General features: G+C 40.7%; 1 protein-coding gene across 1 annotated transcript in view; it reads left to right on the top strand.

The window, feature by feature from the left end:
* LOC117777756 (E3 ubiquitin-protein ligase RNF31) overlaps positions 1-23,704 on the top strand; it is a 47,566-nt gene extending 23,862 nt beyond the window's left edge. Inside the window, 16 exon segments of the mRNA XM_034612680.1 lie at positions 1,187-1,354; positions 1,432-1,617; positions 2,603-2,809; positions 2,891-3,064; positions 7,425-7,523; positions 10,213-10,302; positions 11,579-11,693; positions 13,142-13,254; positions 14,677-14,787; positions 15,390-15,438; positions 16,805-16,841; positions 16,843-16,874; positions 16,877-16,898; positions 22,840-22,897; positions 22,899-23,006; positions 23,388-23,704. Of these exon segments, the coding sequence (XP_034468571.1) occupies positions 1,187-1,354; positions 1,432-1,617; positions 2,603-2,809; positions 2,891-3,064; positions 7,425-7,523; positions 10,213-10,302; positions 11,579-11,693; positions 13,142-13,254; positions 14,677-14,787; positions 15,390-15,438; positions 16,805-16,841; positions 16,843-16,874; positions 16,877-16,898; positions 22,840-22,897; positions 22,899-23,006; positions 23,388-23,438 (1,620 nt within the window). The 3' untranslated portion in view covers positions 23,439-23,704.
* Positions 23,705-25,578: the final 1,874 nt, after the last annotated feature.

Genomic DNA, 25,578 nt, shown 5'->3' with positions numbered 1-25,578 from the left:
ATTACATTACATTACATTTCATTTCGCTGATGCTTTTATCCAAAGCGACTTACAATAAGTGCATTCAAACCCAGAACAGCAAGATATCAAGTAAGTACAATTTGCTTCAAAAAGCCAAACTACAAGTGCTACAAGTGCTTAATATATATATATATATATATATATATATATTTTTTTTTTTTTTATTGGTTATTAGACATCATCTTCTTATCCAAGGTGTATTCGGAAGAGGTGTGTTTTTAGTTTGCGGCGGAAGATGTGTGGACTTTCTGATGTCCTGATGTCAATGGGGAGCTCGTTCCACGATTTAGGAGCCAGGACAGCAAACAGTCGTGATTTTGGTGAGTGGTTAGCTCGCAGTGAGGGAGCAACAAGCCGATTGGCAGATGCAGACTGGAGTGGATGGGCTGGGGTGTAAGATTTAACCATGTCCTGGATGTAGACTGGGCCCGATCCATTCCCAGCACAGTACTCAAATAGTGTCTTGAAGTGGATGCGGGCAGCCACTGGTAACCAGTGAAGGAGAGCGGAGGAGCAGAGTAGTGTGAGTGAACTTAGGTAGGTTGAAGACCAGTCGAGCTGCTGCATTCTGGATGAGCTGCAGAGGTTGGATGGCACTAGCAGGTAGACCAGCCAGGAGGGAGTTGCAGTAGTCTAGGTGTGAGATGACCAGAGCCTGGACCAGAACCTGCACCGCCTTCTGAGTGAGAAGGGGACGTATTCTCCTGATGTTGTGCAGCATGAATCTACAGGAACAGGTTGTTGCAGTAATGTTGGCAGTAAGGGAGAGTTGGCTGTCGAGTGTCACACCCAGGTTCCTAGCAGTCTGGGTGGGGGCTACGGCTGGTTTAACTTCATAAATGTTTAAATAGATTTAAAAAGTCAATATCCACAAACGTTTTTTTATAGAAGACAAGGAAAATTTACAGTATTTATATATATGTAATTTAATAATGTTGTTAGCCTTAATAGAGTTCGGTTCTCCTTGTTTTCCACGTATGCGTATGTCAAACTGGTGGCGCAGGCGTAGATCTAAAAGGTGGTTCCATGACTCGTGCATGTGTACATCTGAAACGGTGGGGGCTGTCCGGCTCTGCAGAAGGATGTTTCTCTCACACCTTTATGCTCCTCAGACTGTGACTGTCAGCTGGGATTTCTGATAACGATTAACTGTCCTCTAACACAGAGCAGGTCAAGTGAAGCTCCTGTTGCGGATGCTGGGAGAGAGGAGAACCCTGCAGAGACAGAAAGTGGGATCCAGCTGTCCAGAGCAGAGGCTAAGCAAGCCTGGCTGACAGCAGGCGGAGACTCCGAGAGAGCAGCCAGACAAGCTCTGAGAGACAGACTTGCCAAGGTAACAATTGACTATTCTGTCAGTCTTCTTTCTGTCGAGACATGGTATCGTCACTTTTCTTTACCCTACTCCCTCAGATAAAGGAGCTGTGTGCACTGGGCTTCAGAGAAGAGGCTCGCTGCCATGAGGTTTTGAAACAGAGTGGTGGTGAGGTACGAGGAGCTCTGGCCCTGCTGCAGAGACCCCTGCTGGAGCCCTTCCACAACCGTATCTGGAGTGAGAAAGCCGAACCTCCAGTAGACATCCATCATCCTGACAAACAGGTGAGAGTCCAGTCTTCAGCCATATTCATTTAGACGGCATGGTGAAGGACCCCACCCTCAGCCTCACCACCTTCCTACTATCTAGCAGGAGACACCAAGTTCATAGTGTGAATTCAATGTGTCAGAAACACTTAGGGTAACATCTGCTCCTTAACTATCATGGATTTTAGTTTGTAACTTCCTGTTTCATTTAGTTTTTTACTCATTCTGCCCATGGACTCCAGCTTCACTTCCTCCCATTGTTTCCCCACCACTGCACCCATCACACTTGCACCTCAACATCAATCAGTCACCCAGTTTATATGAACCTGCTCACACACCACTTGCCTGCCAGATCATCTCATGGTTCCTCCAAGTGCTAAACTCTCTTTTTTATAGTGTTGCTTCTGCGTGACTTTTGCCTTTTTTCTGGTTTTTGGATTGTTTGCCTTCTCCCCTTTTGGGTTTGTCTGCTTGTATTATCGGCCTGCTTGCCTGACCTTTGCTTGTTTTATTAAAGACCTTGAGTTTTACTTCATCACTTGGCTTCCTTGGTGTTCTCTGTGTTTGCATCTCTTGGTTCTCACATTGTTACACCAAGAGTGGGTTTCATTACATCTGACACAAACATTGTTTTGAGTGAACTGTTCTGAAAATGGGTGGCAAAATTCAAAGGTCAAGTTTACTGTGACCTCAAATCCATCCCTTTCTTGGATTGTATATCTAAGGAATACCTTTAAGGAATTACTTCCCCTCATTTGGAGTGAAGGAAGTGTAGCCACTCCTTTCACTCTCTGCTGTCAGCATGCTTCTGCCCTTGTTGTTAAAGATTCCTCCCAACCTCAACCTCTATTCTGTGTGGAATTAATATGATTTTTATTATAATTGATCATTGTGATGATTCATGTTTAGTTTAAGGTCAAAGGTCTCCTCTCCAAAGTTTGACTGGTATAGCTGGTAGGATATGTGAGGTCTATCTTTTATATAATTCCTTCATCTCTTCCAGCGGATATGTCGTAGGCTACTTGCTGTGTATGATCTTCCGAGCTGGGGTCGCTGTGAGCTGGCACTGTCACTTCTTCTGGAGCATACTGCTTCTTACTCACTGGAGGATGTCGTGCAGGCTGTACGAGAGTCCCATGACAGGGAGTTTATCAGGAGAGTGCTGGCTAAAGAGTGTCCCATCTGCCTTTCTGTCTTTCCCCACAGCAAGGTACTGATACAGTAAATGTTTCTACAAGTTTTGCAAAACAGAAGCACATCTTCACTAATTTCCCCCTCTCTTCCCTTTCAGATGCAGTCTCTAACATCATGCCAGTGTTCGGTGTGCTGTGGTTGTTTCCAGCAGCACTTCACTATCGCTGTAAGGGACAAACACATCAGGGACATGGTGTGTCCAGTGTGCTGGGAGCCAAACATCAATGATCCTGAACACCTGAACAGCTATTTCTCCACCCTTGACATCCAGGTAGGAAGAAACATAGAGCTAGGAAGGACTAAGGGAGGTAACATCCATGTTGAGTAAAGCATCACCACTATCAAATTTGTGAAACTTTTATTTATGAAAATACTAATTTCAAATGCTGAGAATCCTTTTGTAAACCAGTATTTGTTGACCTCTGACCCTCCTTTTATGTTTCAATATTTTATTTAGGCGTATAAGCAGAAAACAAGCATTTTCATTTTGATACACATTTTACAGGAACCATTGAGCAGTACTCTCTTTTGAACACACCTTTTACACATGATAGGTCTACCATTATCAATAAGGTTATAGTTTTGTACCTTTGTTCCCAGATCTTTCCATTCCCAGGTTTTGTTGTCTGTGTGTGCTCTGAGTGCAACAGTTTGCTATTTTTAGCAGTTCCCTATTCACTGAGCTTGCAGTTATAGGTGCATGCTCCCACTCATCAGATAACAACAGGATTTCATAATCATACTGCAGTGCATGTATCACATCAGATTGAAAAACTTTTACACCAACGCCCTCTAAAGGATGTTGAAAAAAACAACAACTTGCGCCTCAAATCTCTTCCCAGCAAGTGAACAGGGCCACTACCAATTATTCTGTTCTGTCTCTTTTTTTTGTTGCATGTAAATGGTTGCATCCTGTATCAATGAATGTGTTGACTTTCTTACTGTTTTGAGGTGCAGGTTGTTTATTCATGTAAGGGCCTTCATGTCTAGCTGTTTGGCAGTTGTCCCTCCCCTTCCCTGAAGTCAGTCAGTCTCAAGTTTTAAACTCGAGCCACTCTGAAGCTACCCTGGCCTGGCCAGTCTGTTCTTCATATATATATAATCAGTTGAGACATCTGAAGTCTGCTGGGCATTATCTCATCTTTCCTTTGTTTCTTGTAATTCAAGGTTTTTCAAAATGAATTACATTCTGCCTCACAGTCCGCCCTCTACAAGCACAACTTTCTGACACCGACATCGAGGTGTTTGTGAAGAAAGACAAATTGTTTGGTGGCCACAGCAGTGATGTCATTAATAAAGAAAGTACACTGCTGCTGCTGTTAATACAGTGAGTGAGAATGATAGAAAGCACAGTGCCTGAAAAAAAAAATCGCTTCGAACTGATGACTTGTTCTGGGTTTGTACCCTCATGGTTGAATGCACTAATTGTAAGTCGCTTTGGATAAAAGCGACTTCTTTGTTCTTTGTAAGTGATCTCCAGTGAGCTCATGCGCGCCTGATGGCACAGTCACCTTCACTGCAGCGATTTCACACACACACACACACACACACACACACACACACACACACACACACACACACACACACACACACACACACACACACACACACACACACACACACACACACACACACACTAAATGAAAACTAATGACGTACTTTAGCTTAAGATATTAAAAACTATTAATGACTCAGATCTGCAACTCTGCTGTTTAATGGCATCTGAACGTAAGTTGTTTTATATCTTTTTCAATTGAAGGTTCTTATGAAACAGTAATTTCGCACGAGCACAAATAACTCGGTTGGCTTTAACGTTAATGATGAAGTGGATCAATAATCTGGCTTCCGTTCAGCACCTCGCGTCTGCATCTCTAAAATGTTCGTACGTGTGTCAAAGTAAGCGTACAGTAGGGCTGTGCTAAAAAAAATCGATATGGTAATACATCGTGACGTCCTCCTTGCTGATGCATGTATCGATGCAGATGCTACTGTATCGATACGGCATCAGATGCTGTGACGGCAGTCTTGAAAACGAAACATAACCTATGGTGCAGTGCACAATAATGCCAATAGGTGGCAGCATAGCCAAAAACAGCACACGTCTCAATTCAAAACAAACATGGAAGGGAAAAGTGAAAAACTGGTGAAGTTAGGGCACGTGAAATGCTTTGCGCACAGTCTGAATCTGGCCGTTCAACGTGCACTCAAGACGCCCACTGTTTCCTGTAAACTGGGAAGAACTCGCAGCATCGTGGCTTTTTTTAGGAAAAGCACAATTGCAAGCCATGTCCTGAATGAAAAGCAGAAGTTACTTAATCTCCCCGAGCACAAGCTCATGACAGATGCAGCTACGAGATGGAACAGCGCCTGTGAAATGTTGGAGCGCTTCTTAGAGCAGCAGCATTACTCTCCACTGAGGTGCGGAAGAATGCCAAGGAGTTGTGGACCTTAACTGAAGCGGACCTGGCCTGTGCTGAAGATGTGGCTAAAGCTCTGAAGCCGCTAAAAGTTGCAACACTCGTAATGACAGAAGAAACGACCCCTAAGCTGCCTGTTACAGCACCGCTGCATGCCCAGCTGTGCAACGGCGCTCATGTCCAAGCAACAGACTCGGCACTTACGAGGGACATTAAAACACTCCGGGGATCTTGGGAAGAGATACGTGAGCGACAGATCCTTTCTGTGCATCGCTTTTTTTTTTAATTATAATTTTGTCTTTATAAAAGAACTGATATATTCTGTGGACATTCTTACAGCAAATAGAAGTGCACTTAAGTCAAGTGAAACCAGAACATTATGGCTATTTTAAGTTTAAAAGTTAAGGAATATTTTATTTGCATTTATCAATAACTCTGGGATTAGAAAGATAATTATTTTATTTTACTTTTAAGATCTTTGTTGGCCAGAATTTTAAGTGTTTTGAGTAGTGCGATCCTTAAGGCTTTGCCTTTGTTGTTATATGGAATAATAAAGAACAGCTGTTGTAGTAAATTCTGTGCAGGACATGGTCATTATTCAAAAGCAACGTGTATCGTGATACGTATCGTATCGTGAGGTTGTAGGCAATACTCAGCCCTAGCATACAAGTGCGCACATTCTCCCGTCAAGTTTGTTTTTATAGATCCCAATGTTCGTTCGAAGTGGCATATGCATCTTTCAGGCCCTGTTTTTTTCTGCGTTGCAATGGTTATAAATGAGGCCCCTGGACTCATCTGAGCTTTCCCCCTTTTCTTCTTTAGGTAGCTTGACCTTTGATTTCGCTCTTTTCCCTTCCCCAGAACTGGTGTTGGTGCCAGAGCATTGTGCTCCCCTTTGGGGTTTCAGTTCCAAACACAGGAGAGTGGAGACTCCATCCTCAGGCAGTCAAGTAGATTCTGGGTTGTGTGGGTATCTAAATGTAAAACTCCTTCCACACAAGTCGTTTGTTTGCTTCAAGAGTCAAAACATTATTGAATCTTGTTCTCCCTGAGGGATGAGGGGGCACCTATTTGCTTAACCTCCAGTAAACTGGATAAGTTCTATCATAGCCTAGAATTCCCCACTGGATTGTGGACACAATTCAGCTCCAGTATCTGTGCTCTCAGGTGTTCCACCCCATCTGGGGTTTGAGCACACTCAACCTGTGCTGCTACACCTCTTGGGCATTGTGGCAGGGTGCCTATCACACTTCTGTATGTGCAGCAGCAGGTACATGGTCTTAGTTTGCATTTCAAGATTCTACTCTCTACATGCAGCCATGCCCTGGCTGCATGCCCTTTTGTGATTGGGTGCCGGGTGCGACTCATTGACAGCTAGCCCATGCATATTAAGGAACAAAACATAATAAGGAAAAAGATAACAGGCCAAACTGATTTTAATCTCGTGTGCAATTTAGCAAAGAATCTTCTAGAGATTAAAGGTCTCGCCTATTTTCTCTGCACACGGTGCACAACAAAAAAGACATGATCCATGATCTAAACTATCACTTGATGTTTATCACATTCATTAACCTCACTGTCAGTGAGATGCTTTGCCTGTTTTAACATGTTAGGCTCTGTTGGTCTGTGCACGTTTGAAACATCTTTTATAGATGGGTTTTGAGGTATCCGTGGGATTGGCCTTACTGTTACCTTTGTACGCAAAATAATGCAATATATACATATACGGGTACAGATTTGTCTAAGTGTTATTTTTGTGAACAAATTACCAATCCATGTGTAAAAGTGTCATATCTAAATGTAAAACACCTTCCACAAATAAAAACACCTGTAATATATACAAACAGCAGAATTGCTGCAGATTGATTGGAGCTTTAAGTACTGCATAAGGACACATACTTTTCTAAGGTAATTTTTTTTAAGTTAAAGAATACTTTATTTCAAATTGTGTTTCTTTCACAACTACTTGGGAAAAACTGCAAAATATGAAATTGTTTTTACTGAGCTCTAATCTTTTCACTGCATACTGATACCAGTCATCACAAGTATTATTTGTCATTCTTAAAGCACTGATACAGGTAAATGGGGTACCATAGGTTTTTTAAATGCAGGGTACTTTCCAAAGTCATTTCCTTTTTTCCTGTCATGTTTCCTCGAAGTTTAAAATGCTGATATTCTGACATCCAGGTTGTATCATTGTTTTACATGTTTCAGCTACGAGAGTGCCTGGAGCCAGAAGTCTATGAACTGTTCCATAAGAAGCTGACAGAGCAGGCTCTAATCAAGGACCCCAAGTTCCTCTGGTGCTGTCATGTAAGTAAAGGATGGGTTACTCAAGTTTTACACGCACTATCAAGCACGGAGACTTCGGTAAGATTACGGGTTCTTTTTTCTTGGCAGCGGAATATGCAAGCAAGTAGTACTATTCTGGGTCTCATACTTTTGGCTGAGAATAAACGACTCAGACATCCCTCCTCTCCCTGTTACACTTGTGTATTCCAATTTAACACCCTCCAACTAGTAGATGTTTTAATGCCATTAAGATAAACATTAATATGTGGTTAAAGTAGTAATGTCAGTAAATCAGTCTGTGTTGATCTATGAATGCATGTCAATATCAATATTTCTTTCAGTATCAGTTGTACACAGCAGCTTTATATTGTATAAAGATATTTTCCCTTAGATCATTAAATCCCTGATGAATCTGCAGCCTCTGATTTTACACTGGGCTCCTTCAGTTCAAACACACACACACACAACTAACCCCACACATGTTTGTACATCTATATTAGTGAGGACACTCATTGACATAATGCATTCCCTAGGCCCTTACCCTAACCTTAACCATCAAAACTAAATGCCAAACCCTAACCATCACCTAATCCTAACCCTAAAACCAGTCTAAACCCTCAAACAGCCCATTGAAAGGGGTCAGAAAGTGAGAAAAGGCCAAAATGTCCTCACTCTGCAGGTTGTAGGCTCCATGTGGTCCTCACAAAGATATCTGTACAAGTACACACACACACACACACACACAAACTATGTTGCTTTGTTGTCAGTTGATATATACGATGCGGACACAATGTCTATTTAGTCTAAATTTTGCTCTATCTAACTGTCAAATCAATAAGGTAAAATAAGATACAGCACTGTAGGTACTAGGGATGCACCGATATGAAAATTCTTGGCCGATACCGATACCGATATTTAAAACAACAATCTAGCCGATAGCCGATACCGATATTTGTTTATTACTTGAATAATATGAAAAACAGAAAAAGTGACAAGTGTAACTTTAGATGCCATGGATGGACATAGACACCTATTCAGCCAAACATTTAACAGCATCACCAGGCCTACTCAAGACATCATCTCAACTGTAAACAGATGCTTGCAATGCAGCCTTACAAAACACTAGCATAAACCCTTAGGGAATGCCATATAAATTCAAGTCAAGATGCAGTGCTACTACTAGCCTGCTGTGCAACACAACACAATAGGAGGCTCTGATTACAACAAATAAAATAAAACTATTTTTCGATGAAAACTGCCTGCTATACAACTACCTACTCAATGACAAAAATGTTACTTTCTGTACTTACAGTAACATAGAGTAGACCAATACAAATATTATATTTGTTAAATTAAATAACAGCCCAATAAAAATATTTTGTTAAACAAATTAAATTAAATAATTTAAAAGTGACTAGAAAAGCAACATAAAATTTAATAAGTATGAAAAATAAAATAAATACAAAGTCAAATAGGGCTATCTTTCACAGTTTCACCTCTTGTATTTTTCATACACAATACACCTTCTTGTGTATCCATTGCAGTAGGCTGGCGGAGTTGAACATGGGCCTCAGTCTTTAACAAAACTAAATAGACACAAAAAAAAGCCTTCCCTTATAGTGGGCCTCTACTTCCTAGTAAGATGCATGTTTTTCTTTACAAAGACGAGCATCTCTGCCTTGTCAGGGGCCAGTCTATTTCTCTTCTCATCCAAAATGTGAGCCACAGTGCTGAAGAGCCGCTCACTGTCCACGCTTGTGCATGGGGCACACAGGTATTTGCGGGCGATTTGTGCCAGTGCTGGAAAACGCTGGTGATGTTCCTGCCAATATCTGAGTGCAGCTTCATTTCTGGGTTAAAATCATTTTTCAGTCTGTTTCCTGGCGCGATACGCTCGCTCGCACGCCGAAACCATCGGTGAAGGGCGCTGGCGCGGCGCGGCGCATCGCAGCCCATGTGAACCGCACAAAGGTTTAACAGGGGGGTGGATGGGAGGCGCCTGGCTTTCCTTGGCGCTGCGCGGCGCGGCGCTTCAGCGCCCGGTGTAAACCCGGCGTCAGTGTACCATAATCTGGATGCCAGATTGGCAGGCTGCAGAAAACATACCAATGAACATCGGCCAATGTTATCGGTGAAAGTCAAGTTTATTACCGATACGCCGATAGCAGTAAACGAGGCGAATATCGGCCGCTACCGATATACGGCCGATACATCGGTGCACCACTAGTAGGTACCATTATGCATTTCATAAATAAACTGCAACAAAGTTGCTGCTGACCTGTCTGATATGTATAGAGGCAGGTGTGTGTCTGCCTCTCTGCATAACCCAGAAAACAACATGATTTCCTGAGACATTCCTCAAGTCATTGTTATAATACAGCACATGCAATAAATACCAAACCCTCTGTTCAATATTCATCTTCACCTACATGAACCAAAGTAGCAGGTGGAGACACCCACACATTCTCTGTGCTCAAGTCCCACCTTATGCTTGTTGTTGCACTAGTACAATTAAAGCAGTATCTAGTATCTAGACAGTAAGTAGATTCAGTGATACTGCACATGTTTGTCTAAATGTCTAACTCCATTTTCAAGGAGTTCAAATGTAACATTGTCCGAAGTTATAAGTCTACATTTATTTGATGGCAGTCAAAGCCACTGTATTCTTTTAAGATGATAATACTTATCTCTCCTCTCCTCTGCCCCACAGTGTTCGTATGGGTTTATCTATGATGGAGACCAGCTGAAGGTTACCTGTTTTCAGTGTCGCAACAGTTTCTGTGCTCAGTGTAAAAAACCTGTAAGTGTTCAGTGTCACTGTGTGTTGTCTTTCTATAGTTTCTGCCCTCTCATTAAGATTCTCTTCTCCACCGATTCATTGAGCACATTAGGAGTCTGAAAGACCTGACACAGTTCATCAGGTGTGTCCCATAAATACCCTCAGAATCACAGAGCCGTAATTGCATTCATTGTATTAACAGAAATAATGATAGGGCACAATGTGAAATGGCATGTGTTACATAAGATCAACAGAAGGCATTGGACACAGGCAGTGATCCAGATTCCAGCACTATACCATCTGCACTGCTCAGTGGGGTGTACAAAGTTAGAAAATTGTGGAAATTATCCAGAAAAGCTTCAGTCAGAGGTAAAGCTAAAATTAAAGAATGTATGTGTTCAGTGTGGTGTTCTTCCAGATCGTTACTTCTGAAGAGAATTTCAGTCAACTCGCAGTATATTAAGTCCCCCTATAGGTAGAACAAGTGTAATCCTAAAATAAACCCTCCCAAACCCCCACCCAACCCCTCATGAAGGTTCTGATATTCAGCTTTGAGTCAATCTATTTCGAATAGGTGTTGATTCAACTGGTGGCTTGAATGTGTAAATGCAACTTGTACTGTAAAGATAAAAAACACATTAATACATACCACTCACCATTTTCCATTTAGAGCATGAAGTGACTAACTGTTTTTGTATAAATACTTGCCCAGCTGAATCATACACGTACTTCACTGCTGAAAAGGCCCACCTGTTCCCCATGCGGAGCAGTTTCTGTATCTTGAAAACACAGTCAGGATTCTGTGTTGAGTGACAAATAATCTTCAAATGGACTTAAGACTTAATACACCACATGTCTGTGTGTTGACTCATCTGTTTCAGGGCTTTGAACCTTCCCTCACGTTGGACACAAACCTGTGTCCGTCAACCATAACTAGTTATTTAATAACAAATGGCCACAGTCAGGGTATAAAGTTGCCTTTTATCTTTTTAACATTTACCTGTGGACATTTCAAATTAAAGCCTTGTCATCATGGACAGTGCTCTATATTACACTATAAATACACACACACACACACACCTTTCAGCATTTCAATGAGTGACAACTGTCATGAAATGTACTGACCTGAACTAGTACCAAATAGTTTATTGCTGTATCTATAATGTTAAACACAATGAACCAGTTAAATTAGTAAAAACAATGTTTAGCTCCCCTTTAACCTTTTTAAAGCACTGACAGGTGTTTACCAGTGTTGCCAATATTTTCTGGTAGCTGAGAAAATGTATCTTCTCTGCAGTGGGAGTCTCAGCATGCAGGTCTGTCCTGTGAACAGTACCAGTCCTGGAAGAGAGAAAATGATCCAGAGTATCAGAAGCAGGGCCTGGCCGGATACCTCAGAGACAACGGCATCAGTGAGTGTCCACGTCCACGTCCACACACACACACACACACACACACACACACACACACACACACACACACACACACACACACACACACACACACACACACACACACACACACACACACACACACACACACACACACACACACACACACACACACACACACACACACACACACACACACAATCTTCTTGCAGCAGTAGTTGAGGGGAAAGTGAGCCTGTACTTGCGCAGGTGATATGCTCATTTAGATTTATGATTGTAAAACGAGACATAAACAAAACAATAACCCACTGGGTGGTTTTATCCAGCTTACACTCTAACTTAATCAAACAGAGGCTTGTAAACTCCTGGAACAGCACACCACCACGACCATTGTGCTTCATCACACCATACTCCACTAAACTGCTATTTTCAAATTAAAAAAAACTTTGAAGTTATTACATACTTCGCATAAGAAATGATTTGTCCAATGAAATCATTCACATAATGTGTAATAATACACTTTAACACAATAATAATAATAATAATAATAATAATAAAACAAAAGGAATAGTCATTGTTAGCTAAATAATGGAGGTCAATTGGAATAATGCTTGTTGATCATTTTACTTAAGTCTGTAATAATCTTATTTTTATGCTAATAATGTTTCAGGTTAAGTGAATAAGATGTTAGCACATGTTTTACTGATATACAGTAACAGTGACAGACAAACAAAATAAAAACAATTTACCACTTACGAACACTAAACATTACAAAATAACAAAAAAAAAAGCACACAAAAGGAAAATGGGAAACATAAGCTATGTTCAGTGAAGAAATGAGGTGAAATTGGTTTTGGAGATGGTGTGCGAGATGTAAAGCCCATCAGATGCCCCAGGACTTATTCCCTGTCTCCACATCTGTTGTGCTCACTTGTTTTCCACCCACTGTCTCCTGAGCTGCCCTCCCCTCTCACAAACCTTATCCCAGTTCCCCTCTTCACCGAAAACTACTGCTCTTCACAAACACCTGCTGTTTTCACAAGCTCCTGTCTGTCTCTGCCTGCCTCTCTACTTGTGTCTGTGTGGGTCTGTAAGTCTGTAGAGAGACAATTGTGTAACTATCTTATTTAAGCTCTATCATACTGGTTTTAGTGAAAATAATAAGACTGATATTATAGATGTAATATATTATTGATGATAGCAGCACCAGTTAAAAAACAATAATAATAATTTTTTAAAAATGATCCTGTTAGCTGAGACTTTAGGAACCACAAGGGAGCCTGTATTCCAGGGAGCAAAGTGATTAGGATAACAGTATGTTATGACTTGAAGTGTTTTGGATGAGTGCAAGACCCCACCCCTAACCTCTATCCCTTATTCATTTTAAACTGAATATTATGTGAGGTCTCTTATGATGCCACAACTGTGCTGTCTCTCCATTCACACCCTTTTTGCCCTCCACGCTCCAGCCTGTCCAAACTGCCGCTTTCAGTATGCACTGTCTAAAGGAGGCTGTATGCATTTCTGCTGCTCTCAGTGTCGCTACCAGTTCTGCAGTGGCTGCAACAACCCTTTCCACACTGTAAGTCCCACTCTTTCTATAATTCTCATCATTGTTGTCATAGTAGTAATCCAGGCAATATTGTATTTTATTAGATAAAATGCTGGTCGCCTTATCAATCTTTATTACTACTCAGAATAAATGTTTTAGCAATATTGTGTTTTTGTTAAATTAGATAAACACACCTGAAGGCAATTTTCACTTTATAAATCACAGTCCACCTGAAGACGTACGTACTACGTAATACTGTGTATTTAAATTTACCTTTCCTACTGTATTCCTATATAACATTGAAAGGAGCAAATGACTAAAAACGGTTTACATTTTACAATGAACCTTTAAAACTGCAAGGATAAAAATGGTTCAGACAAGAAATGGCCTTAAACCTTTTTATTAAAGACAGTGTAGTATCAAACATATTAAATAACTGACTAAATACAATGCAATCCATTAAAAAACATCATCACTCATGACTGAACAAGTTCTCAATGTGCATGACATATTCTGAATTCAGGTTTCTTCTTTAACTATGAGAACAGATGGCCATACAATTTTACTTTCAATAAACCCACTGCATGAAGCGCATTGTCACTAATTATTTGTGTTCTTGAAATATGCAATCCATAAAATAATCAATAAGTCCCTAACAAGCTTTATACCACATCAAGAACCACACTTCATGTACCCTGTCTTCAGTATCCACCTTTCATTAGTTTTTATCATTTGGAAAAAAATGTGAGTGAAAGAAAACCCTGAAACTACACAACTGGACAAAGGTTCTGAAGTAAACTGAACTAAACAGAACACTTGTGCTGTTTAGTTCAGTGTACGAGTTCCTTTGACTTCTACAATTGAGGAGGATACTTTAGCCGCGTGTATTCATGCTGCCAGACGTTCCCGTATGATGTCTCCTGCCACATCCTGGCATCATCCTCATACTCTAACAGCTGCAGTGGCTCCACAATTGTTCATGATTGCCAGTCGCTGATGAAATATCGAGTGGAATGGGATTTGAGATTTTAGTTGTTTTTTTTATTTACAGAGCAGCTTATGGAATAGTTATGGCTCAAAAGCACAAGGTAAGTAGTTTTTTTTTATATATAGCACATTCAACAACTAAGGCAATTCAAAGAGCTTTCATAAAATATAAAAGCATCATGACAAATTGCAAAAGTAACATAAGACAATATATAAAAGTTGCATTTAAAAACATATTCAAAAGACAAAAAAGAAATAAAAGTGAAGAAATAACACCAATGGTTGTTATTATATAGTGGAATTATGTATGATATGAAATTAAATATGTGGGAGGCATCATTATATGTATAAATGTAATGTTGAAATAAAATGCTTCAAACACATCTGGGGTGGATGCACCTTAAGGTTTCTGTAGTATTGATTAACTTTTGTCAGGTGTCTTCTGTTCTCCTGGCTTCACATTAGACCTGTGCAGTGGACGAATGCAGTGTGTCAGGACTACATGCCCATCATCCCAGAGACTGCCTCTTCTACCTGAGAGACTGGGAACCTTCCAGACTGCAGGTGTTACTCCAGGTACACACACACACACACACACACACACACACACACACACACACACACACACACACACACACCACACACACACACACACACACAACACACACACACACACACACACACACACACACACACACACACACACACACACACACACACACACACCTACCTCTTCAGGTATATTTAACTTAATGGATTGTACATTGTGATTCATTATAGTCAATGACTTCACTAGGAAAACTATGGCAGCCAACTTTGGACAAATTACAACAATATTTTACAGAACACATTTCCCAAGCCACAACAACAAAACCTTTCACAAAGTATCAATCAGAAAAAGGAAGATGACTTTTTCTCCCAGAACCAGGGGGCCCAAAATACGTAGCTGATCACACATGGATGCTTACTTATAAAGATAGTGACCAGTAGCATCCCACTATACACCCATGCCTATTCAGGATCAGTGGTAGTTTACTTCTGTATGGTATCACTGCGCAATCTGGATTTCAGTCTAAATCTGCTTGGTTTCCATCCAATCCTAAAGTATAAGAGGTGTCCCCACCTTTTCCCTTTTTGTGAACGTGGGTAACCAGTTGTCTTTTCTTTGTGACACACAGAAGAATGAAGTGGTGTTCAACACTGAACCCCCTCCTGGAACACAGACAGGTGGGAAATGACTCGCATACATTTCCAATTCTAAACTTGTGACAACTTTGTGTTCAACTTTCTTCTAAATAGAAGTATGATAAATGTTTGAGTGACATGAGCCAAAAACATGTTCTTCTCATGCACACTGGAGACTGTGTAATGGTCTTGTGTTTAGGAAAAAAATACACTAACAGTTTATCTAATGTGATGACTCTTCTTCAGGAAGGTACTTTTCAATTTTGATGTGTTGATTTGACTTCATGATAATTCTTCAAATGTTACAATTTGTGCTGCTTTTTAACTATATTGTTGTCTACAGACAGGTGATTCTAATACTACGTCCACCACAGTAATTTCTACTCATGAATTATTTGTCAATCATTTGAATCATCATGTCTCCAAAACTGTTTGAACAAAAGTTAGGATTCTTTATAGGACAAATTGAATTTGATTTCACCAGGTGGATCTAATAAACTTGCTGCTGAGTACATTTACTATTAAGTTTTTAATGTACACAAGAAGCTTATGAAGCTTTTGTTTTTTTTTCTATTAGAATTGCAATCCCTGAAAAAAATATATATAACACTGAGGGCCTGATTTAGAAGTGATTCATAAAATCATACTAGACCTACTGTAATATTTAGTGTAATGATAAATTTAAAAAAAAACAGATCAAATCTAAAAACATGCAATTCACTGTTACAGTAAAGACAGCGAGAGAAAGATCGACAGAAAGATGGAGCTGGTAGAGGACAATTAACATAGCAAACATAAATGATCTTAACAGAACAAAGACGAATTGAAATGAAATTACTGATGTTGCTGATATCTATTTGGGGATTGTTTCTTTAAACAAATTCATTTTCATTTGTATTTCTGATGATCATAATCGGTCTCAGCCTCTACAGTGCAAGTCTTTAGAGGCTGAGTATCTTTGATTTCATGTCTCCCCTGTGATCTGTGTGATACTACCTGTATACACTTGCATTGTATGCACTTGAGAGCAGTGTACCTTGCAAACACTCACTAAAAGGACTCCAGCCTGCTGCATCTGTACAGCATGTCCATTTGAGGCAAACGGTAGTCACTTCGGCGCTAAGAAACGTTACAAATGCTACAGCAACCCCTACAAAATATACTATAGGATATGCAGGCTTACTGCAAAGAGGCAACTCTTTCGCAACCAAATTGATGAGAGGCACAGCTTTAAGCCTCAGGTAGAGAGCTTGGAGCTAGTTTGTTTGTTTTAAACATTAAAACCTAAAAAAGATAGGATCACCTGCTTCTCACCATTCAAATGTAATTATAAATCAAATTGATGTGATACCTTTACCCCCTTTCTGCTCTTTGTCTGTCTTTGTCCACCTTCGCTATTTGTTTTCAGGTCTATGTGGAGTGATAGAGCAGAAGGATGAGGGAGGAGCAGACAGATTCAGCTTGTGGAGCTCAGACCCAGCAGGACATGCTGGACTATGCGAGTATGACAGATTAATTATTTATATCCTTAACCAAGGCATACATGAGCTACAGTGTGTATGTGCTTCAAACCCCTGAGCAGTCAGTACGATATCCAAGGTGCACTTGTTATTCAACCTTGTGTTACCTATATGTTACCTTTTTGTTGGTTCTTTCGTCACACATTTTTAGTTCCACACATACACATATATATGTATACAACTATGTTGTTTTTGTTCTTGGGGCATAATATCTTCAGAACACCTTGAGATGTTTTCCTAAATATGGTAAAAAGTTAATTTAGACTGAAATATGAACTGATTAGAGTTTGGTGGTTTAAAGGGCCCATATTGTGTAAAATACATTTTCTGGGCTTTTTACTGTCCGTAACGACTTGAAGGGGTCAGTAGGGACCCTCACAGTATGAACAACAGTCACTCCGCGGACTTTTCCACTCAGTCCATTCTAAGAAATATGTTATCGAAACGTCTCGTTTCGTACTTCCTCATCCGTATGAGTCATTCTGGATCGCACTCGTCTCTCAGCCCCACCCAGCCGGTACCGGTCCAGCCCTCCGAACCCACCACCCCCGCTCCCCGTCACCTCCACCGGCACCACCCCTCCACACCGAACGTGAAGCGACATGTTGCTGAGCTAGCAGCTTGTTAGCTCCCACAGGCTAACCACAGCAAACAACACTGAAGAAACACTGCAGCGTGGAGGGATGCAAGGAAGAGAATGTGTCCGCGCACATTCCTCCTAAGAACGTTACTGTTCGAGACCAGCGGTTACCCTTTATTTCTTCTGACGTGTCGCTGTGCTCGACTCATTTGACCACAGACTCTCAACCTACAGCAACTCCTCCAGGATACAGCTGTTCCACACTGCTCACCGCATGCTCCACATACAACGGAGTTTCAACTCCGGACTGTAACTCGGGATGTTACTCCTACATTGGCCGACTGTCCTGCTAAAACTTGAACCAACATGAGGACGGTGTAACTTACCGTTCAGAAACATCCTGTTGTAACCGACTGTAAATATGTGGCTGGTTCTTCTATAGCTGCAAACATAACAATGTGACTTTCAGCTGTGTTTACAGCGAGAGACGCGTAAATGCGCCAGAATGAGACCGGTGATAGGCCTGTTCGCGTGTCACTCAAAGTGCAGTCAGCCAATCAGAGGAGGGGCTCGAGAGGCAGGCGAAAACAGCCTGTTCTGTCTGCAGCTCCAGAGAGAGGCAGAAGAGAGCACATGGAAATACACACTGCAGCAGTTTTTTCGACTTTAAACCACTGATATGTCATCTTAGGGGTACCAGTACCTCAAATTAAATCCGAGGAAGGTGTAAAATATGGGGCCTTTAAGGTCAATGGTGAACATCCTGGAGGCCTTGCAAAACCATTTTTTTGCCTAGTAAACTTGTGATCTTAAGAACTTGTGATCTTAAGAACCCCTCAAGAGAATCCTTAATATATGGTAAATAACAAAGAAAATAAGTGACAGTTGGTTTTTACTTTAGTTTAACTGAAAACACATCATGCAGATGTTATTATTCATTAGAAGTTGCAGAGCTGCTTCCTGACTATGGGTTGAGTATAAATGAAATTATTTATTGATACCACCCAAATCCTAAAGTGACTGTAGTCCAGATCAGCACGTACAAACTGTTGTTGATTGGCCATATTTTAAGTTTCAGCTGAAATAAGGTCACCATGTTTACAGACCTATATTTTATTTATGCTAATAAACTGGGCTCATTTAGGTTGAGTTCGGGTAATTTTTTTAATTTTGACTCCTACGACTTACCTGTTTTACACATTAGATCAACATATTATACCTTTCTGTAATACTTAAGATGTTTTCGAATCACACCAGAAGAAAGAATGGAGATATCATACTCATGACACAGCTTTTAGTGTTCTTTGTGCCAAAAAAGAAAATTCTGTCTGAATTGGAATATCTGGGACACTTGCTTTATGCTTAAAAAAAAAACTAAATCACCTTGCTTTATACATGCCAAGCTCAATATTACCAAATTATAAGAATGAGGAAAAAGCACATAAAGCCGAATAAGAAAATGTATATTATTAATAGAAATGACATTAACTCATATTAACATATAAAAGTCATGTTTTTTTTCATAAAGAACCCTAAATACAGAAACTATAATATTCATTTAAACATTCTATTAAAGGCGCATCACTCCTTTTTTTAATCAATTAAAATTTAACAGCAAACAACACGAACAAATTATTCATTCAGTAATTTACCATTCTATTGGGGCAGCTCAGGGAACAAACAGTACTTGCAGGTGAGAGACCATTGTCATCAATCAACCCATTGTTGTCTCCAGTGGCTGCAGACCACAGGACTTCTTCTGTGCTTTTTGGATCATCTCTGTTCTTTAGAGAGCAAACTGATTATGCGCTAGTTAACTAACCAGACCAGGTCAGTTTAAACAGACAGGGACAGACTGTTTTTACCATTAATTACTGTCTGACAACTGCAGACCATATGCTACATCTTTTCTACTTCAGGAAATCTTTGAAGGGATCTATAGTCAGAAATTGAATATAAAATAATTCTAATGATGTTTTGACGAGTGTGCTTCATCTAAATTGCATAAATAGTTGTTTTCTTCACCCTAGATTGGGCCATTTATATTTAAATACTTTGGATTTACATGGGGAACGGGTCCTCTCTACGGGGGCCGCCATGTTTTTTACAGTAGCCCGGACTGGACAGACTAAAAATCGTTTGAGTTTTTACGGGGACTGAACATCCCAGATTACCCAAATTCACCCTATACAAGGTAATTTATGGACCATGGTTTTTATAACTCAACAGTATAAATGCCTTCATCACCACAGAGGTCAGGGCGACGGGTCTGTAATCATTGAGTCCAGTGATCTTTGTTTTTTTGGGGACAGGGATGATGGTGGAGGTCTTGAAGCAGGCTGGAACGTGGCATGTCTCCAGTGAGGTGTTAAAAATGGCTGTGAACACCGGAGACAGCTGATCAGCACAGTGTTTCAGGATTGATGGAGAGACAGAGTCTGGCCCGGCTGCTTTGCGGGGGTTCTGTCTCCTGAAGAGTCTGTTGACGTCCCTCTCCAGGATGGAGAGAGTCGTCACTGTGGAAGGGGAGGAGGGAGGGGGCTCTGAGGTGGGCAGTTGTGGAAAGGCGCAGGCCTTTGCTATGGTGGGGGAAGTGCAGTTGATGGGCTGGAGGGTGGTGTCACGGGGGATGGTGTCAGGACTGTCCCATTGTCTTTCAAAGCGACAGTAAAACTCATTCAAGTCGTTGGCCAGGCGTGGGTTGTTAGTGGAGTGGGGGGCTCTAGGCTTGCAATCTGCCTAAGCCCTTTCCAGACAGAGGCAGAGTCGTTACTAGCCCTCTCCTTTGTGGCTCTGTTTGGAGGGGGACCCTCCCAGCGAAGGGCACTTCATACATAGGGGTAGGGCCAAGAGAGAGGAATAGGGACAGGGCATTACTATTATAACCATTGCAGCCATGTATATCCCCCCCAGCGCAGACACTTAGGAACCTCCGACCTCCAGGTCTTATGCAGCCATCAAGATTGTTTGATCCAGCCTGCGAGGCAATTCATAAATAGAAAAAAAAACACATGCGACCAAACGTTTTTGAATTTGACAAAAACAAAAACACTTGCTCCAAACATTTAGCTGCTCTGTTTTTCACCTCCCCTGAATCATGGAGCGAGGTGGAGTTTACACTCACTCACATAGGCCCCGGACTGGCCCCACCCCACTCACTCTGCACTCACCTTACACTTTAACAATGAACACCAACACTAATCACAATTTATTAGGACCTAAACAGTACTGAATTTTACTGTTTGTTTGATTCGCTCGAGAGTTCCTGAGACATGTACACACGCACATACAATACACAATACACGAAACAATACAAACCTAAAAGTTCATGCAAATCATAACCATCCCATCCTGTTTACTGAGCTGGTAACATATATCCTGAGCCAAATGTTTAATATTTATTCAAGAATAATTTTTGTTAACAGATCCATAGTCCATTTTATTAATGTTTTATGTATTTAGGATTTTAATATCTTTTCATTGTAATTCAAATGTCAGACTGGATATTCTTAAGAATTAAGTTAGTTGCTCTTTAACACGGTGTACTTGCATGATTATGCTATTACATTATCATATATATACATATCAGTATAAATATACATATACACAATGGTTAGAAAATGATCAATCGATCAAATTTTATTTGTATAGGCCATATTCACAATCTGAGCCTTAGTTCAGAAATTAGCAAAGTATATGGGAACTGTCAAGAAAAGGTTTAATAGGTGTGTTATCGCGGTGTTAAAAGGTGCAGTGAAACATTATGGGTGCAACTATGGTAAAAACATTTGTCTGGAGCCCTGATATGATATATGTGTAAATAATAATTTAATATGGCCCTCGAAGGATATTAAAATAGTAAAAAGCATACAAGCAATTGTGAATAGAGGATGTACGAGTCATAATGCAGGCCACCCAGAAACACTGAATGACCACTGATGCACGTGCAAATCGGTGAGCATGAAATGCAGCATTCAAATCCAGTGACAAGGTGGCACTGAGATCAGCAAGATCCACCTAAACCGAGCCATCAGGTTATCAAAGCGAGCTCATTTCAGTCCATGTGGCAGGCAATTCAAACCATCACAAACTATATGACTGCTTCACTACCATGTGAGACGACACAGACTTACTTTGTGAACTATAATAAATATTATATGTGGAGCAAACTGAGGACGCCATATTCTCTGAACTCCACCTGAGCCTGGCACATCTAGAGGAGAAGAACACTCATTGGGTCAGCTGGGTCTTAGTAAGTGGCTACTGGACTCTCACTGATTGTTGGAAACATCTCCAACACCATATCTCTGGGCTGCAGCTACTGCAGTCCACTGCTTTTTACCCTGATAACCCATGAATGCCGTGCCATGTTCTGTGCAAACAACATTATGAAGTAATGAAGGAAGAAATAACGATCTGACCCACAGAAGCAGGTGAAGCGAGTTGGGCTATGCGCTAGGCTAAAGGCTTACCCATACAGACCAGTGCTCCGGAGCCTGTTCCACCGCCAACTCCAGGTCTCTCACCAAACAAGATGGATAAGATCAGAATGAGAATTACGCCTTATTGTGTGACTATCAACATAGAGACCTGGCTGAACAACAACATCCTGTACGCAGCAATTGAAGTAGCCTGCTGCTCTGTTTACAGAGCTGACCGAATGAGGGACCTCCAGGAAGAACCGAGGAGGACGGTGTTTGTCTTTATGTGAACAACAGCTGGTACACAGTCACGATCATTGTTTACAAACACTGCTGCCCAGACCTAGAGCTCCTCGTAGTGAGGTGCAGTCCATTCTGTCTTCCAAGGGAATTCTTAATAATAACAATTATGGCGGTTAACATTCCCCCACAAGCTAAGGCTCAGATAGCACCTTGAAAGCTGCATATCATCATCAACAAACAGCTGATGGCTCACCCAGATGGCTTGATCATCGTACCAGGGGACTTCAATCATGCATCATCTCAAACTGGTCATGCCCAAACATCATAAAAATGTGAGTTTCCCAACCCGAGGACAGTTATACAGCAACAAAAAAAGATTACCTCATCACTATGGATCCTGCAAACCACTTTGTTTCACTCCTTCCAAAATAAATGCATTTGCTGGCTCGGCCGAGGTTTGTACAACAGAAGACAGTGGAAACACTACCTCTTTTGTCCACAGAGGCTCCAAAATCAACGAGCTCCTGGTCCCCCACTCTTTTCGAATGAAAACATCTCATTCATCTGTTATCTGTTCGGTCATCTGTTATCTGTTAGAATGTTTTACCACCAGTACTAGCAGCAAGCTGTCATGTTCTAATATGTAAACATGCTAAAATGGTGCTATTCTGATATCCAGGAAGCATTACCGGGAGTATCTGGTCAGCCTGATCAACAGCCACTCTATCGACCCCGCCCCCCCTTTACAGCTCCAATGAGCTGCTACTGGCCTGCAGGCGGTACAAGGTAGACGACACCCGCAAGGATGGGGAGGACGGCTTCACCTTCTACAGCAGACTGCTCGAGGTGTGTGTCTGTGTCAGTGTGTGTGTGTGTGTCTGTGTGTGTCTGTGTGTGTTGAGCAAGCTTCTTTTTGGTAAGCGGTCTAATCAATGGTCAAACCATAATAAGTAACTTCCAGGGGTTTTTTCCAACACCAACATATAACTTCTATTTTGATAAATTAATTGATTAATTACGGAGTAAAAAGAGACCCTTGAAAGTGAATGAGGAACTGATGTAAATAGCTTGTTTGTTATTATTACTACATAAATTGGTCTAACCAGATGTTGATTTCTTTTTATATTCAATGTATCACACTGTATGAAATAAATATGCTCCATTTTATTTGATTTATAATGTTTAATTTTGATATGTGCCACTAACCTTCCTTTGTGCTCTTTGCAGAAATTGATGGATGAAGTACCGCTTGGCGACAAGGTGCCACGCAAAAAATGAATGCAACAACATGGTTTCTCATTTCCTGGGGTTATGTCGACTTTTTCACTTAAAATTCAGCTACAAGATACATAATGACAACTGTTTTATTTTTCCTGTAATGGTGTAAATACAGGATAGGGGCATCTCTAGGCACACAAATGTCCTTTCCTCTGGACAGTGTTGTTTTCTGTGCCATTTTAATTAGCGTTTGTGAAAGAAAACAGAACATAACAATATGGTTTAAATACTGTTAAGGTACCTTAGAGGCTTAATCCTCTCAAGTGAAAGCCAGGAGATAAATTCATCGAAACACAACTTCCCACAATCAGGGGTCTCTATGAATTTAGTCTTGATCTATGTGAGTCACCTGCCTCCGCTGAGTCTTAACAACACTGATGTTAATTGTTTCATAAAGTTGGTTAGCAACTGGCTCAGACAGCTCCACTTTACTCAACCAGCCGAGAGCGCATTCACATTAAAGACGCACAAGCCAGTCACATCAACATCAACACATAAGTACAGATTATTTAATATGAGATCAAATGTTACCCCTGGAAACCTTCTTTGCTTGTTTGCAGCATATTATGAAACTGCTATTGAAACCAAGTGCAGTACACTTCAAGTGAAGAAAGTAAAGAAAGTAATCCTTAATGAGGTGGATATACCTTTTTTTTTTTGTATCTACAGTCATCATCTCAGTGTTTCCTGAGATAGGATTTATTATGGGTGCCTAGCGGTGCGAGCACTACTAGGCACAATGCATAGCACTCATATTGTTATTCCACGAAGTTTATTTATAACTGTTACTTTGCAGACTTCAGAGGTTTACATTAGTGATGATGTCACAGGTGAGACTTCCCTCTGACGACTCTTGTGTCAACCATGAATGGTGCCACTCCTGTTAGCTGATCCCCCTGCAGCTCCTCTGCAGGCATGTTGGGTTAGTCTTTACTGTCCAGCATACCTGCAACTAGTATTTTTGGTCTTCCAGAACTTGTCTTACACAGTGTAGCACTTTGATATATTTTAATGTCCTGTTAAGATGCCCCAGCCACCTTAAATACTTTACTCTCTTTACCCTGTGATCTCATTATATGGTACTACTCAAAGTTCATGGACCATTATTTTACCTCACAGCTCCTCATAAATACCTTAATGGAAAACAAGTCCAGGACGTCTGAGTGTAATGAAAGTAGAAAGGTTCCCCAAACCTTTATACATGCCACAATTTGTGTTTTAGTTTTTTATTTATTGAATGAAATTAAAACTAAGATTCCAACATTTAAAACAGTGGTATGTTTTAATAATTGTTAAATTTTCGACCAAAATCATTCTATTGTTGTTTTTATTTATTTGAGTTCACAGCTGGCTCCATTAAAAGCATCCCCTTGATCTGTTATGTCATTGTTATGGAAAGCAAATGTCTCATGCTTTTGTTACATGCCACTTTATTGTTAACTCTGCTGTTGTTTCTGTCAGGAGCTTGTAGGATGCTGATGTGATTGGCTCAATAGTCAGCAGGTGTTGATCTGATCCTCGGAACTGAACATGATGTTAGCAGTGCAGCACAGGTTACCATGGTGATCTATCCCCAGTTAAAAGTGAGCCAGCTTCTTGATACAGAAAACCTGAGATAAAACCAAAGATAGCTTGATCTCACGCATTAAATCTGTGTTTTTGCTGTACATTTTATGTTTTAATTATTGTGTGTAAAATAAAATAAAATAATAGTGCATATTTATACTTGATATGTGAGTATTGTATCAGTTGGTACACACCTGGTATTAACATGTGGTTTTTATGATCCGATCTCAAGTGGACATCTCTAAGTACAGGTGTTAACGCATTCAGATAAGATAGCGACCCGATCACGCCCGGAGGTGGTCTGGGCCACGTGTCCGCATTCTTTTAACAGTGTGAAAGCAAATCCATCCTTGGCCACATAAGAAGGACCTTCTACACGGCTGCTGTCCTCTGAGCCGCTGCACCTTGAATCGATCATGTTTTTTCTCTTCTCGTTGGTTTGTTTGTGCCACTGCCACAATATCAACACTAATCACCACATAATCGTAAGTGTTCTGTATGTATATAACGCTGTCCTAGTCTTGATGACCACTCAAAGCACTTTACAGTACAGGTTATTGCCATTCACCCATTC

The sequence above is a fragment of the Hippoglossus hippoglossus genome, chromosome 17, assembly GCF_009819705.1.
Source record: "Hippoglossus hippoglossus isolate fHipHip1 chromosome 17, fHipHip1.pri, whole genome shotgun sequence".
Classification (NCBI taxonomy): domain Eukaryota; kingdom Metazoa; phylum Chordata; class Actinopteri; order Pleuronectiformes; family Pleuronectidae; genus Hippoglossus; species Hippoglossus hippoglossus.
The sequence above is the reverse complement of the archived record's forward strand: the minus strand, read 5'-3'. Positions and strand labels throughout refer to the sequence as shown.